The following is a 17,343-nucleotide window of genomic DNA, read 5'->3' on the forward strand; positions in this document are numbered from 1 at the left end:
AGTAGAACAACTGGAAACAGTGAGGTCAGAGAAGTGAAATAAAACAACACTCCAGTCTCTTGCAGCTGAGCTCTTATGAAGTGGTCTGGGAACACTGCTGGATTCTGGTAGGATAGGAAGAGGTACAACCAGCAGAAGTACACCTGCAGTCTCTGAAAGCATCCCAGGTATGGCTGTGAGTGCTGCAAGAGCTCTTCTGTCCCAGCAAGCTGCAGTTCAGGGTAGTGGCTGTGGATGAGCCAGGGAGTGTAATTCATTATGTAGAAGAGCTCCAAATCAAAACAGAGAGGAACAAGAGATTAAAGGGGAACAGATGTTGGCTGAGTCTGCCCACCCTGCTCCTGGGAGGCAGCCCCTTTGCAGCTGCTGTCCGCCTGGGGCTCTGTCAGCTTGGGCCAGCTGGGGTAGGACCCTTTCAGACAGTCTGTTCTTCCAGAGACCACTGCTGATTAGGGCCCTTGGTTAAGTACTTTCCTGCCTTGGTAGCTTGTTTTTTGGGGAGTCCTTTTATCAAAATTCACTTTAAATAATCCCCAAACATAAGATATTTACTGTAGAATCCTGGTCTCCTGCTGACACTCTGCAAACCGGGACATAGACTCCACTGATGAGAAACCTTCTGATCCATAGTGGGAGAGGAGCTTGCACCACCAGGTCACTGGCTCCAATCCAGCCTAGGCCAACCGTGACTGAAATCTGTTGCCATCAGAAAGCCCTTTGGTGGCCTGTGTAGGCCTCTGTCTCCAACCTGTCAATCAGTAGACTTAGTTCCTGCTGATTACCAGCACTGATCATCCTGCAGGCAGTCTGGGTGTTTGGGTTAGCTGGTCACTGGTTTTATTAGCTGCAGGTATTTTTGGTCGATAATAATCTGATAATGACCTTGAATTTAGATCGGCCACTTGCTCCACATAAGAAACCTTCCCAACCAGGAGAGAGAACATTTCCTCATCACAGGAGGTGGCAAGAGAAGGAAGGGATCTTGGCACTATCTCCAAAGTAAGGTTTTCTATGGGGTTCCAGAGCCTAGTTTTTGGCGCAAAGTGAAATAGCCCAACAGCCAGCTGAACTGCAACATCTTCCTTTACCACCTCTCTAAAACCAGCCTTCCCCTCTGCATGCTGACTGCATAAACCCTTGTCCAAGCCTTGCTTGTGTTTCCTCTTGACCCTGCTGCAACCTCCTCCTGTCTGGTTTCCCCAAGTCTCACCTCATTGCATGCTATGCAGAGTTCAATTGCCAAAATCGGTCTCCTCACTCATTGCCCAGGCCATGTCATTCCCTTACTCAAATCCCTGTCCTCACTTCCTCTCATCTTCCGCATGCTTTCTGCCTATTCTTACTTCTCCCTCTTCTGTTTCACTCAGGCCTCCCCTCTTCATTTTCCCTCTATACCCTTCTCCCACCCTCAGATTCGTGCCTGCTCCATGCTGCTCCTCACTTGTACAACAGACAAACCCCCTCTCCTTATATGCCTGTCCCTGAAATTCTCTTCACTCCAATTCCTCATGAAAATGCTACCTCCCACTTACACATTTCAGGTGGGTTTTTCAAAAGTGCTGAAGTGGCTTTCAAAGGACTTGTGCTTCTCAGTCACTTTTGAAAACCCCACCTTGCAGCCAGAACCTCCCACTGAAAGAAACAGAAATGATTGGAGGCAGTGAAAAGCGAACCAACAAAACCAAGCCCAAACTGAACAACTTATTCTCTTCTCAGATATCCTCCCCCAGCACCTTTTCCCTCACCCACTCAGTCAGCCACTGGAATCTGTGAATATAAATGGGTTCTCATGGGTCAGAGAATTTGGGCCAAATTCTGTCTAATCCAGTCCATCTAGCTTTACTGTAGCATCACTGTTGCCTCCAAATAGCAGTGAAATCCCTGGGGGTCATGCCAAAGTATCTTCCATGACAGCACATCCATAGGATTGTACTGCAACCTCCCTCTTAGCTCAGCCCCAGGACCACACCTTTCCCCTCAGTGCCACCTTACCACCTCAGTGTCTACCTCCACCTGGGTCTGTACCTTCCCCATCAGGGAGTTCCAGGACTGCAGGTTCTTGGAGTTTTAATACAGCCTCATATGCCACCTGACTCATGCAAAAGGAACATCTTTCCCAGCAGGTGTCCTGAGCCCCCCCATGAAGTGTTTGCTGTTCTCTGTTTGCAAATCTATTCTCATTTGTCATGTCAGCCCAGTCACTCATCACCTCCTAATGTTAATGCTGCACTGTCCAGGCATTGAGTGCAAGAGTGGCAAAGCCGTCATGCTCCAGCTGGGCAAAGGTGGAGTCTCACTTGGTAAATATTGACAAGTCTGAAAGCAAAGAGAAGGTAGCTTTCAACAAGAAGCTCTCTGGCTCCTTGCATTGATGGGTGACCAGGGAAGCTTCTTGCTTTGTGGTGAGCCTCTGTTTACAGAGTGGATGGAGGAATGGGTTTCCAGCAGCTGCGATGACAACAGCAAATTGATGGGTTCAGATGAGTCACCAGCTGGGTGCCCACTGCCCACCTGCAGCACAAGAAATGGCTACAACCACTTCAGTCTCTGGAAAAACAAGCTGTGTTTCTGTCTCTCCCAGCCGAGTCCATCACGCAGCTACTTTCAACCACTGACAGAGCTAAGGGCAGGCCTTGTGTGAAGAGTGTGTGCAGTACAATCACCCTAACAAATGCCCTGCACAGCTTTGAGTCTCACCCTCAGTCTCCAGCAAGCCTGTCTTCCAAGTTCCCTGTCCCAGAAATGATCAGCAAGGTTACCACTGGAAGAGTATAGGACCATATGAATGGTCAGACTGGATAAGCCCCGTGGTCCATCTTGTTCGGTATCCTGTCTCTGTCAGTGGCCAATATCAGTTACTTCAGAAATTCTGTGAACAATTATGGAATAACATGCTCGTAGGGGAAATTTCTTCCTAACCCCTGGCAAATAGAGATTGGTTTAGGACCAAGAGCGGGAGGGTTTTATATACTATTTCCTGTTGGATAAGGAACCCCACTTCTCTACAAAGACTGCACAGACTCCCGCACTGAGGAACAGATGGAATTGTGATTTAGGCACTGGATCAGGACTCAGGAGATGTGGGTAAGTTACTGGATCTCTTGGTGCCCCAGTTCTCCATTTATAAAACAGGGACAATAATACTTCCTCTCTACTGCTCTTTGTCTGTTTTGCCTACTTAGATTATAAGCTCCCTGGGGAAGGGACTGTCTTTTTGTTCTATGTCGTGCAACAGCCAGCACAGTGGGGTCCTGGTCCATGACTGGGACTCCTAGGCATTATGGAAACACAAATAATAAATAATAATCTGATCTTTGTTGGCCCCCAGGCACTACCACAAACAATGAAGAATGGTAAGAGAATGGATCAGGTACTAAAGTAATCTCAGATGAAAGGGCAAGAAACAGAGCTACCTGCTCTGGGGTGGCTCAGAGGCCCCATGTGACAAGGCAGCCTCCCTTTCCTTCTTTAATGTTCTCCTCAAATTTCTTCTTCCAAACTGCTTTCCACCCTGCTGTCTGGCTCACTGCCAAGCTCCCTCCCTCCCTCTGGATAAAGACAAAACTACCTGTCCCCCACCCCACCTGTGAAACAAACATGCTGTTGTGAGCACTTTGCAGAGAGCAGCTCCCTACCCTTGGGGCATGTGGTCCCCTTTCCTCCCTGTGCTCGGTTGTCCTTTTTTTACAGTTATCTTTCTAATTTAGACTATCAGTTCCCGGGGGCAGTGACCTCTCCTATAGCACCATGCACACTTATGGCAGTATAACAGCAATAGCAGTGGCATTGCCCCTTCCCAATGTCCTACCCCCACTCATAGGAAACACACACCACCAGAGGCGGCGGAAGCTGGCTTGAAATGGGGGTGTGGTGTGGAGCCTCTCACCAGGGGTAGCTGCTCCTGTCCTGATCACCTCCTGCTCTGGACGCTGTGGTGGCTGCTCCAGCCCCTTTGGGTCCCACTCTGCCCTCAGCAGCCACAGGGCCACAACCAATCTCAGTGGCCTGTGACATATGGGGGGAGAAACATACATCAGTTCCCATGATGCTTCCATTGCTGGGGTGCTAGCTCCCCCTGCCCCCCCCAGTTCTGCTACCCTTGCACACTGCAGTGACCTGTTCTTAATTTCTGGGGTGGCATTTTTTAAAATGATGACTGAAAGTCCCCCATCCTTCCACTTCCATGGCCCATATTTTGCAAACTGTGGATGATGGCAGATCTACAGTTTGGGGACAGGAGGGCATATATGGAGCCACTACAAGTGGGGTGGGGCACAATGGCGTAGCCAGTGTGTGTTCAAATGTCACAATGCCACTGCAGCTACAAGACATAAGGAGCAGAATTGGAAGCCACCAAAGTGCCACTTGTTAAAATATCAGTTTTCTGACACAAATCTGGTTTCTACAAGGAAACCTGATTAATGCTAAAAGGTCTCAGTTGTTACTCTCCCTCTGTTCTCTCTGCACCGTGGCATCTCTCCAGGACCCTGTATAGAAACCTCCAGTGCCTTTGGTTCCAGGCTGAGACCAACTCTTCTGCTATGGTTATTGGATCCTGTATAGAAGCCAGTGCCAAAGTGGCTGTGGGGTTCCTGCTATGGCAAATCTGCCAGCAGAAAAGGGTTATAGGGAGTAAGCATAATGAGGCACATTAGCACAGAACTGAAAGGTGGGAGGGATCAGAGAGAGACAAGGGAAGAAGAAAAAGAGGAAGACAAAGGATATAGATAGAAAGCAGAATGGACAGAAAGGAGGAACATTAATCAGAGGTGCTGACTGGTGATACCTTTGGTTGGTTACTCACTGAATGACTGTTCGTACACCATCATTCAGGAGCAGTGATATCACTAGGAACTTAGACCTCATGGAGCTGGCAAGCTCCTTGCCTCTTCTGGAGGCAACCCACACTGGCAGGTCCTTATATCTTGTTTCCTCAGAGGATTCTGGGATCTGATGATATTATCTGTATTGCATTTTCAGTGTACCTGGTGCTGCACCATAGGAGAAATGTGCCAAGTAACAGGTTTTTGCCCCAAATAACTTCCAGTGTAACAGCATGTGGGTACAAGGGCAGCACCATACAAGTACCAAGCATGTGAAATCATGACAAAATGGAAAATCTCATTATTTTGTCCTGGGCCTTTCCATGACCAGAGTGGGGCTGGAGTGCACCCCTGTCTGGGGTCTGAGCAGAGTATTTCCAGTGCAGGATCCATTTGGAACACTTTCTTTTCTCTGGCACAGACAGATGTGCGCAGACAGACAGATGTGCACAGACACAGGGAGGAAACATCTTTTGGCTGAACGGTCAGTGTATATTGGAGATCAGCAGTGGAATGTTTTTACAGCAGACACCCGGCGCTGTGCAACAGTAAACATACCTCCTGTGAGGAACAATGTTCTGACCCAACTGAGTACCTCTCCAGGGACTGGATTCCCAGGGCCTATTCACAAGACCCCTGTGGTATTTACACAGCTCACTCGTTGAAGACCAGCTGCCACTCAGCACAGTTTGTTTCTTTTCCTGATTATTTAGTTTGTATTTTCATTGCTCCTCCTGGCTGCCTCTTCAACTAGTTCCTGGAACCAAGAGGGTCTCTGGACCTTTGAGGCACCTATGTGCATAAGCCAGGCAGAGCAGCTGCATGATTCCTCATTGTTGAATGTGCTCAGTCAGCCCATACTTGTCTCCAGACTCCTCCATGAAAACAGGTGTCTCATCAAGCTCTGCTCCAGCCAGGGCAGGCACAACCCATGTTAATGTCCAAGCATAGAACCCATCGCAGCTTCTTCTCCAACATATGAAAACTCTCCTGTCAGCATCCGACATCTCTGTTCTCTGTTCCCTTGGCGATTCCTGTTACTGAGGTGACACTGCAAGAAATGTACTGAAAGCCAACTGTGCCCTTCTTGCCCCCTTCTCTATGACTCAGAGGGAAGGCAGAGGGGGCTCCAATGCAGCTACAAGAGTGGTTCTTTGAGGAGGAGGAGGAAGTCTTGTGATAGTGATTCCAGTGACGAAGTTCATGTGTGCACAGAAATGTTTCTGAAGGGAAAGGGTCACTGAATGAGGGGCTCACTAAATCTACATGTTCAGGGCATTCCATAGGCTTGTATAACCAGAGGGGCTCCCAATTCCCGAGGCTACCTACCTCAAAGGAAATAGAGCTTAAAGTGGGTGTAATTCTAATGATCTTGTGGAAGGTGAGAGCACCTTGCACCGATGTTTGCAGAGGCACAAGGGCTCCTCCTGTGCTCATGTTTGCAAGAGTTCCCAGAATGAGTACAAAGACCCCTGAATAAATGTTTGCTGTGCTCTGTCTTGTGGCTGTTAGGACCCCTGACTTGCACATGATTTCCAAATTCACCAAGATTAGCTTGAAGAGGCAAGGCTGTACTGCTGGCATCTCCTCAGCGTCTCTGTCAAGCAAGATTAGCAATGAAGGTACAGAAGCTGCAGTCTTGTTTGTGGTACAAAGAGGGCAGTGTCTACCAAGCTTTCCCGATCTGAGATAGCTCAAATCTTCCATACTCAGAAATTCCCTGCTCTCCTGGTTCACAGGACTTTTGCCTCCACCACCTCCTCTAGTCCCTTTAATTATGATCCAACCTCCATAACAATGAAACATTCAGTCCACATAAATTGTCCCTCATACACAGTATACAGCTGTTCACCGTCCCCAGAGACTGAGAGAAAAAGAGCACGAGCAAGCGAGCAAGCGAGCTCTCTATCTAGCCCAGATGTATTCTAGAGGGTCAAAAACCCTGCAAAAATATAATGAGCTTTCAAGAAAAGATAGATTAAAAAAAATCAAACATTCTTCAAATGTGAAATAGTAACTGCCCCTCCTTCCTTAGGGTTTTACTGGATTGAATCACTCAGTCTAAAACCAAGGGGAGGGGGAGAGGGGGATGACAACATTATTATTTGTTTATAGCACCCAAGAGGGTGCTTTTTAATACTGCATTATACCAAAAGCTAAGATCTCTTGCAAACCACCCCGTCCAAAACCAGATTTCTAATGTTTGGCAGGAATTACCAGTTTGACATTCTTACATAGATGAGGCAGCTGCTCAGCAGGGTAGGAAATCTAGGAATGTTTACCAGTCAGGAATTATAGGGCATACAGAGGTATCTAGTCGTCAGCCAAGGTTACCACTGGCTTGAGCAATCAGCTCAATGGACTATGGAATTGTTATTCAATTGTAACCACAAGTGCCCTGCACCATGCTGTGTTCTCACAGGAAGTAACCTGGCAGACAGGCCCCCCCTTCATGTCTGTGTGGATCAGTAATGATGAAAGGCGTCAAGGTCTCTCTGCAAGGATGGTACTCATAGTTACCACAGCTACATTTTATGCCCTTGCCATCGTGAGGTGACTCCACCTGCCAGCTCTTTTTCATATCACATGGCCACTGTAACTTTCTCACACTATCCATGAGCTCTTCCACCTATCTATGGGCTTGTTCTCCTGTCTCTCCATGAGACACAAGGTATCTGCCTTATCGTAACTGCCTTACAGCCCATTTTGCTGATTTTGTTCCATCATCCTGAGGACCCATGTTTCCACACTATGGGTGAAATTCTGGCTCCACTGAAGTCAATTGGGGCGGGAGGTATTGCCACTAATTTCAATAGGATCAGGGTTTCACCCCATGTGCATCCTATTACTCCAAAGATAAATGGTCTCATGCTGCAAAATGTGATACTGGGTTAACTGGAGTGGATGTAAAGCCAGGGTCAAATGAAAAGGAAACACTAAGTGGTTCCACATTTTGAAATCAAATCGGCTGGTTTTTGCAAACATGGAGACATGGAAACTCCAAATCAATCAGCGCAGCAGCTCCAGAGACCTTACTGGAGTTCTGTGCTGAGACAGGCTCCCATGCAGCCAGAAGTAAGGCCCACACCAAAGAAATGTCAAACCCATGACTCTGAAAGACAGTGGTGACTGTGAGAGCGGTACCTCAATGCAGGAGCATTGTTCCTGACTTAGTCCTCATGCTTCAGGTCTTTATATGCTGGTAACATGAGTTACTTGTCATAGATGCCACAGCCCATCATAGGGTAAATCTATTGCACTATTTGCTTGCAGTCTATCAGGAGGGGCATATGTCCCAAAAATTATATGACAAATTTAACAGCCCTAGAGTTGCTGTGCAAAGCTATAAGAATGCAGCATATAGGGCCAAGCCAGTTGTTTAGTGGCAGCATGTTGTGCCGCTGCAGGGCCAATCTGAATTTGGGGGTTTGTGGGAGGGGAGTCTGTTACTGTCACCAGAAAACGTTCACAACTGAAATCTGGAGTGACTTCTTGGATACTAGTAGAGTCACTGCACTTTGAGGGTGGAGCAGGTAGAGGGGAAGAAGTGAGGTGCACCAGAGAGGAGTCTCCAGAAGCAAAGCTGTATTCAGTCATTAATTATTATATATAATGTATTACTTGTATTCCAGCAGTGTCCAGAGGCTCCCACTGAGATTGGGATCCCATTGTGCTAGGTGCTGTACAAACACACAGTGAGAGACGTCTCACATGATGAGAGACAGCTGTAAGCCAGGTTCCCCAGGGCTGAGGAGATCTCTGAAGGGGCAGCATTTGCTTGCCTATTTTTTTGCTGTAACTTTTTTCAATCTTTTAGAGACTGTGGAATAGGAAAATGTATCAAACCAGGAAAGGGGGGCTTGGGGAGTTCCTACAGATCAGTGCTTTATGGGGTTAACGTGGACTTGAGAGGTATTCAGACAAGGACAGACAAGTCGAGGAGGGAAGGAGAGAGGCAGGAAATAATTTTCAGAGGATTATAAAGTCTAGAACTGGGTATTAAAAAGATGGAGCGAGGCTTCGTTTATACCCATGAAACCTCGGCCTATGTCCCACTCTGGTACCAGTGGGAGTCTCTAAACTAAAGAGAAACAAAAATGCAACTAAACAGAGTGCTGCCAATAAAAGCTCACTTGATTAACACAATTTCTCAACACACGATATAAAACACAGCAGGGTGGTCCATCATTCCTCTAAATGACATCCCTCTCCCAGCTACAAGTGCTTACTTATATTTTCAATAGCTATGCAGGGGGCATAAATCCATTAAATGTTTTAAACATTTCATATACAATACCCTCCTGAGTGGGGAGCGTGATGGTTTAGGCTTTCATTATATAGGATACAGCCTGGGATAAATTCTGCTCTCAGAAAACCAGATGTAAATCTATCTCCATTAAAATCAATGGACATAAATTACACAGGTATAAAACCAGCATCACTGAGAGCAGAATTTGGTCTCATTATGTCCAGTAGAAAGGCAGGAGGTGGGACACAGCAATGGAATACTTTAAGAATTTAAGTCAGATAAATAAATAATATTTTGAGGGCCTTTGTTGCTGAAAGGAGATATTCAGTCTGCCCAAAGCACCGTCTAAGTCATTAAAGGATTCCCAGGTGCCAGCATTTGGAAAGAGTATTAACTCTTCAAACAGTTTAGGCAGACTGCTGTTCTCTCTCCTGGCCCATCTCAGGTTTCTTCAGTCACAGCCCAGCTCTGAGCAGAGGAGACACTGGGGATTTCAGAAGGGCAAAACTTTCTCTAGAACCAGAGAAAGCATTTCCCCCCCTTCCACTGCAACAACAAGGATACCCCTTCTGTTAATGCAAATTTAAAGCTACATGGAGGAAGGCCTGTGCAGTGTCTGTGTGTATATATGTATAAGGGAAATGAGGGGGAATGGGCTCATCAGCAGATGTGGTACAGAAAGCAATGAATATCCATCCCTTTCTTCCTGTAAACAACCTGAATTGACTGTACCATTGGAACAGGGACAGAAGAAGCCACACAGCATGAGACAGCTGGGTTGTTTGAACATGTTGTTATGAGGCATTTGGTGACAACAGGGGAACCACAGAAACCCAGAATGGTTACTAAGGGTGAATGACCACAACATGGGGTGAGACATATTGCCAGACGGTCAATGCTCCCACAGTGAGACACAAACACTTAACCAGGAGGGCAGTGCAGACTGATGGCTCAGATCCCCCTTTGACTCTTAGTTCCAGTGCCTACTAAACTTTTATAATCTGGTATCTGAGACTGAGCAGAAGTTTCAGGTTAGAAAGAGTTTTCCTGAGAAAGATGAAGGGTGTCAAAACAGGATTTAGAGTGGAAAATAAACCCAGACAATGCCATTTTTCTGCTTTTCTTGTGCCTCCTCTGGCTGAGGTAGTAACGTGGCTATAACTAGATGGATAAGGTTCGTTCTAGATAAGAAGCAAAGCTAGCTAGAAGAAGTATTCTGAGGAAAAAGAACGAGGAGTACTTGTGGCACCTTAGAGACTAACAAATTTATTTGTGCATAAGCTTTTGTGGGCTAAAACCCACTTCATCAGATGCATGAATATACACACACACATACAGAGAATATGAAAAAAATGGGGGTTGCCATACCAACTCTAACTAGACTAATCAATTAAGGTGGGCTATTATCAGGAGGAGAAAAAAAAAACTTTTGTAGTGATAATCAGGATGGCCCATTTTAAACAGTTGACAAGACGGTGCGAGCAACAGTGAGGGAAAAATTAGCATGGGGAAATAGTTTTTAGTTTGTGTAATGACTCATCCACTCCCAGTCTTTATTCAAGCCTAATTTAATGGTGTCCAGTTTGCAAATTAATTCCAGTTCTGCAGTTTCTTGTTTGAATCTGTTTTTGAAGTTTTTTTGTTGAAGAATTGCGACTTTTAGGTCTGTAATTGAGTGTCCAGGGAGGGTGAAGTGTTCTCCGACTGGTTTTTGAGTGTTATAATTCTTGACATCTGATTTGTGTCCATTTATTCTTTTGTGTAGCGACTTGGCCAATGTACATGGCAGAGGGGCATTGCTGGCACATGGTGGCATATATCACATTGGTAGATGTACAGGTGGACGAGCCCCTGATGGTGTGGCTGATGTGATTAGGTCCTATGATGGTGTCCCTTGAACAGATATGTGGACAGAGTTGGCAATGGGCTTTGTTGCAAGGATAGGTTCCTGGGTTAGTGTTTTTGTTGTGTAGTGTGTGGTTGCTGGTGAGTATTTGCTTCAGGTTGTGGAGCTGTCTGTAAGCGAGGACTGGCCTGTCTCCCAAGATCTGTGAGAGTGAGGGATCGTCCTTCAGGATAGGTTGTGAGGAAGTGTCACTTCACTTTGAGTTAATGGAATTTGCCCTGTGATCCCAGCATCTTTGTGGACTCATTTCTGCTCCGGATTCTCCAATAGCAGGCCAGAAATGCCCTTGTCATCTTCAGCTGGCCAAACAAGTGTGTGCTTTCCTTTTAGCTAAAAGAATGAGGAGTACTCCTTTTAGCTGTGAGTCTAGCAATGCTCATCCAGACTTTTGTCACTTCCATGCTAAACTATTACAATGTGTTCTACCTGGTGCCAACTGGAAGCTACGGAATGTGTTGGCCTGCTTTCTCTAGGACAGGCTGATGAGACCATGTAGGACCAGTGCTATGCTTTCCATTGGCTGTCAATTCACTTCTGGATGCAATTCATGGCCTTGGTCAAGACCTTTAAAGCCCTAAATGGTCCAGGACTCTGGCAATCTTATAGACCACTTCTGCATCCCACTGCAGCAGTTGCAGCCCACACAGATGATCTGGATGTTGTTCAGTCCCCAGGGTTGAATTTGTGGGGGTCAGACATTATTGGCAGCAGGCTGTTCAATCAGGAATTCGCTCCCCACAGAAATCTATCAAAGCTCATATCTTGCCACTGTTAGGACATGATGGAAGATGCATCTCTTTACTATGGATTCCCTCTGGCTGCTTCTCTTTTGATTCCAATATCCTTTCAGGCAGTAGTGTTGGATGTCATGAGGGAAAAACAGAGAAATTATTCCCTAATTTAAGAAAAAATGTATTTTCTCAAATTATATCTATTAAAGGTGCCAAGATACTAGGGCGATGGGCTCCTTAGAAATGTGTCAGATAAATAAATAAAGAAATAAATACAGACATTGAAGCCTCCCACCACCTTAACTACGGAGTTGTGAGTGTCATTCCATAAAAGAGACTCTTTGTGATATTTACCCCTCTTGAAGCACTTTAACAACACACTTTCTATCATACGGTGGGCAGCTTGATTGGCAGTGTGGTGGGTACTGAGTCCCACAGAAGCCTACATCTTACTGATCTGGGTGCATGGAGAGCACAAAGGAAGGGGTCTGTACAGAATCTGTTGGCAGGAGAATGGCTGCTGCCCTGTTCATGTGATGCCCACTGCAAGACGATATAAACAACACACTGGCACTTTGATAAATTCTGCACCTTTCCTCTTTTCACCTAATTTCTTCTTCCTTCTTCCAGGAGGCAGGAAGAAGAACACTACTGCAGAAGTGCTGAAAAATGTGGAATGCAGCCAAAAGACAGAAAACTGTATGTAACTAACTGATATAATGAAGACAGCTCTTTGGGCCTGGTGCCTGTCTTCTCCCTGACTAGGGCAGGATAACCATGCTGTCTGGGCACATTTTTTACTCAAGATCATGCCAAAGAGAGTCTCCAGGGAAAGCTGGCCACAGTTATCCCACAGATTTGCTCTATCTCAGCACAGCTGTTCCCATCGTGACCTACTGGCCTGGTTTCTTCCTATCTTGTTACAGAAAATGCTACTAGGGGGATTCCAGATGTGAAACATGTGGGATGAATCCCAGACTCTGGAGCACTTTGAATTTCTCACCCCTTCCTTTCCACCAGATCTTTTCAACTTTAGAAACAGATTACTGAACTGCCTCGGGTCTCATCTATGAGGAAACTTAAATGGATGGAAGGTTCCTGAAATTTTCACAGAAATAGTGAAAACGGCAACAGTCATGGAAAGAGTCAAAAGAAACTGCCAGTCTCTGGCAATACTCTGCACTCAAAGTAACTTGTGTTTAGTGCAAACCCCAGGCCAGAGCAGAGCACCTGTGCTGTGAGAAGAAGGGACATCTCTGGTCCTTTCTGTCACTACAGTGCTGTCACTGAGCTCCAGTTCCCTGTTCACCTTCAGTGGAGCTCAGGGTTTTGCTTTGAAGCTCTTGATGAAGTTTGTGCAATTGTTTATCATCTACAAACTCCTCCCACGTTAGCCCATCCCATCATGAACCCCCTTATTCATCCAACACCCCTGTTAAACTATGCACCCTTCTGTCCTGCTTACTAACATTCACAGCCCCATCCACCCTCTCCAGTGCTCACTTATGCACAAAAATTCCTCAAAGTCATGGATGTTTTTTAAAACCATGACAGTGCTGGATTCCTGAGACAGCCATGAGAAAGGTCTGGCCTTACACTGTAGGAATGAGTAACCTCTGCCTGCATCTCTCTCCACCAAGCCCAGTTTCTGTCTTGTCTCACAGCACCAGGAAATAACCCAGGGCATGCCAATGATACTGATCCCGCCTCTGTTAATAGTATAATCTGAGAGTAGTGATGGACTGCTGGAAACACTGAACTGAGCTGAATTTATCCCATGGCAACTACTTCAGAGCAGGTTTCAGAGGAACAGCCGTGTTAGTCTGTATTCGCAAAAAGAAAAGGAGTACTTGTGGCACCTTAGAGACTAACCAATTTATTTGAGGCTTTCATGGGCTACTGTGGTAGCCCTGGCTGCTCTGCAGTGTCCCCTTCCAGGCCATACATGGCATTCCAACAACTCCCTGCCTGAGTCTGTAAAGTTTGCCCCCCTGCGTGTGCCATAAGTCTGTGCCAAAAGCATGGCATCAGTCCCTTATCAGTCATGTAACAAAATAGCAACACAGGATTTCGCTGTATGTACCTTTAAACAAAGAGAAAAAACCTTTTCAAAATATAAACACTTAGTTGCAGTGCTTAGGGCAAGTGCCAGGGCCTGTGTTTTGTGTTCTCCCTGAGGAACATCTATCTAGTCCAGTGGTTCCCAAACTGGGGTTTGTGGGGGTACACGGGGTTCACTGGAAAAATTTCACTAATGGCGGCCAGAGGACCCCGGGCATTGGAGGCAGCAGGTGGGACCCGGTTGCAGGACAGACAGCCCGAGCCCCAGGGAGAGCAGGGCTGGTCAGTTGGGGCTGGCAGCCCAAGCCCTGCCCCCGTCAGTGGGGGAGCCGGCTGCCCGAACCCCAGCACTCAGCAGGGGGCTGGCAGCCCGAGCCCCAGGGAGAGCAGGGCCGGGCAGTTGGGGCTGGCAGCCTGAGCCCTGGTGGTCAGCGGGACCTGCAGCCTGAGCTCAGTGGAGCTCAGTTGACCGGGGCGGTCAACGGGGTCCAGCAGCAGAAGCCCCACGGAGTGCAGCGTGCGGAGGAAATTTAAACTTAAATCCCTGGAAATATTCATTTTTAGGAGGGGGTTCATGAGATTTCACAATTTAGTGAAAGGGGTTCACGGGCTGTTAAAGTTTGGGAACCACTGATTTGGTCTGTTCCCAGGACCAGCTCTAGGCACCAGCTAAGGAAGCTGGTGCCTGGGGTGGCAAATCAGAAGGGGCGGCACTTCGGCTGTTCTTGGGGCGGCACTCCTTCCTTGGCAGTCCTTCGGCGGCAGCTTTTTCATTTTTTCTTCTTTGGCAGCCGCTTTTTTTTTTTCTTCTTCGCTGCTTGGGGCAGCAAAAAAGGTAGAGCCAGCCCTGTCTGTTCCAGTCTCACCCAGCTCTGCCTTTCTTAACTGGCCTGCTGTTTCCTGATTTGCCAATATTTCCTCTAGGCCCTTCTAGATCTCTGGAGGGCTGTCTTGTTGGTCACCGGATCTGAGTAGATTTTCCTTGGCTGGGGAGTGTGTATCTGTCCCCTTAGCAAAGGGCAGAGAAGGCCTGAGACTCTGTCACATCTATTCCAGGAGGTAAGGAGACATTGACCAGGCCACTATTAATATGATATCTCCTACTGGTTCCCATGAGGTAGTTAATGGATCAACATCTGTTCTTTCCTCTTGAGTTGTGAAGCCCTAAGTAAACACCATGGAAGAGAAACTGTTTTTCTACAACACCTTTAACATCCAAGGTATCTCAAAGCACTTTACGAAGTCAAGTAGTACTAATAGTGTAAAGCTTGCAGTGGCTATTCTGCATCCAGCAGTAGCCTGCACACAGCCTCCAGCATTAGAACTGGTCTAATCAAAGAGGAAATGTTTGACCCTGATACTGAAGTTTTCCTTGAACTCTTTTTGAAAACTGCCATAGGATATTCAATGTCCCACCAGAGATGGGTGGAAGGGACCTCAGTTTAATATCTCACCCAATGAATGGTAACTCTAACAGGACAGCCATCCTATTAACTTGTGGTAGGATCTGAAATCTCTTTGGGGTAGGGGCAAGAGAGCTAGCTGCACTGACAACAGGTCCGTGTGTGTTCCTGGAACACTTGACTTTCCCTTTTTGAAGAAGGTATTAGAAATGAAGCCCACAACCAAGTGTTGGACTGAACTATATCTGGCGTCGGTGCTTTGTTTTCCCCAGCCTGCCTGGCTCCTCACAGGCTTGCTGCTTTATCCTGGAACAGCCACCGATGGGAGAGGTTGCTTTCAAATTGTTTAATAACAGTGATGGTAACCTTTGACCTTGCTGAATGGCAGTGCTTTTGACCTTTCATTTGTTAAATAATACAGCCACTTACTTCCCGATCCTTATCAGTGTTTAGTAATTGGGGTCAGGACAAAGCAAGGCAGAGTACAGTTACCCACCAGGCTTTATTGAACCTGGAAGAATTTCCTTAAGCTATAGATTTCCTTTTCGATAATCTTCAGTCAAGACAGGCAGAGACTGGAGACTGGGTGGCTTAGGGGATCAGTAATGGGATAAAGAGCCTTTCAGCTGTTGGCATCTGGTTTGAATCCAACTGTGGATGATAGTGATAGAAAGTCATTACCACGTTAGGGTGGCTGGCTGACCTAGGTGAACTGAGTTGGAGGTCTCAGTCCAGTTCCTAGTGGACAGGTGTCCATATCATAAAAATCACTATAACAATGGGTGTAGCTGGCAGTCTCAGCATAGAAACCAAAGACTAAATGGACTATGGAGACTGAACTCCCCTCTTACACCTACAGGTAATCTCTCCTGATCGGAATGAGGTACAATGAGGTAGGCGACAATGTATGTGAAAAACTTGAGTTGCTAGTGTCTGTGATGATCTGAGGTTAAATAGAGGCTATCTCCAGGGTTAGCAATCTGACCCCTTTCACCAGAATTAACTAAAAATAATAGACCAGATTCTGTGCTGTGCCTCTCAGAAAGCGTATCCCAGAGCTAGCACTAAATTTAATAATGCTTGATAGAGGGACAACTGCGAATAGTTTATTTATATAGAAGGGGGAGACCAACCAAACATAAAAGTTATAGGCAGCAATCCCTGGATCACTTTTTTCCCCAGATGTGAGTGTGAGGGGAAATGTGCAAAGAACCCAGGAAGTTAGATTTGATAAGGAATTTTTATATATAATTAAAAAATCTTTAAGTGACTTAGAGCTGTCAAGCTGTGGACATTACAGCTGTGGACTCATCAATCAGAACCACTTGATCTGATTACCTTTGCCCTCATCTTTCATTCTCTGCATCTTGCCTTAAAACTACAATGTAAGCACTATGGGGCAAGAACTGTTTCCTCTGTCTGCAGAGTGCCCAACACAATGGGGACCCAATTCTGATTGCTGCCTTCAAATGTTGCCATAATACACTAGATAAACAACAATAACATCAGTAGAAATGATACCAGAGGGGGGTGGGATTTATGGGGTTTTTTTTTGGAAATGGGGAGGAAGCAGGATGGCACGCCAAACAAGAGACATACAACAGTTAGCTATCTTGCAGGTTCACAGACTTACCTTGAGGGTGTACGGCCTCCTGAGGAGATCTGACGTGTATCCATGCAGCGCAACCTGCTCCAACCACCTTCTTAAGAGACTGCTTGTCTCCGATTGCTCAGGGAGTGCTCCACTTTACACAGGAACAGCACACAGGGGTCTGTTTGGCCAGGCTGCCATCTCCAAACTCTCTTACAATCCTTGCTCCCTCCTCTATCACAAGGTGGAGCTACAGGAGAAGCACAGGACTGCCTCTTAAAACTGCCCTGATTACAGGTGATTACAGGTGTCTGGATTTCTCCTCTCACTGGATCTCCTGGTAGCATTCACTCCCTGCCTGTTAATGGGGGGGGGGGGGGGGGAGGGTGCTGAGGCTGCAGAGGGAATTCTAGTCCTGCCAGTGGAATCAAGGATTCACCCCACACAAGACAAGAGGGTGCTAGTATAGCCAGTGCTTAGGAGCCCTTGAGATAGCTACCCAAATACACATTGATCCCCTCAGGCTCTCTGAGTGCTCCCCAGCCCCTTGCCATCCTTTGGGGTCTTGGACTCCTGCCC

The 17,343-nt window shown here is 46.6% G+C and overlaps 1 protein-coding gene across 1 annotated transcript in view; it reads right to left on the reverse strand.

Moving 5' to 3' along the window:
- Positions 1–17,112, reverse strand: part of LOC125633785 (epoxide hydrolase 1) — a 58,389-nt gene extending 41,277 nt beyond the window's left edge. Inside the window, exon 1 of the mRNA XM_048843547.2 lies at positions 16,807–17,112. Within this exon, the coding sequence (XP_048699504.1) occupies positions 16,807–16,850 (44 nt within the window). The 5' untranslated portion in view covers positions 16,851–17,112. The remainder of the gene's footprint in view (positions 1–16,806) is intronic.
- Positions 17,113–17,343: the final 231 nt, after the last annotated feature.

This window comes from Caretta caretta, chromosome 3 (genome assembly GCF_965140235.1).
Source record: "Caretta caretta isolate rCarCar2 chromosome 3, rCarCar1.hap1, whole genome shotgun sequence".
In the NCBI taxonomy this organism is placed as follows: domain Eukaryota; kingdom Metazoa; phylum Chordata; order Testudines; family Cheloniidae; genus Caretta; species Caretta caretta.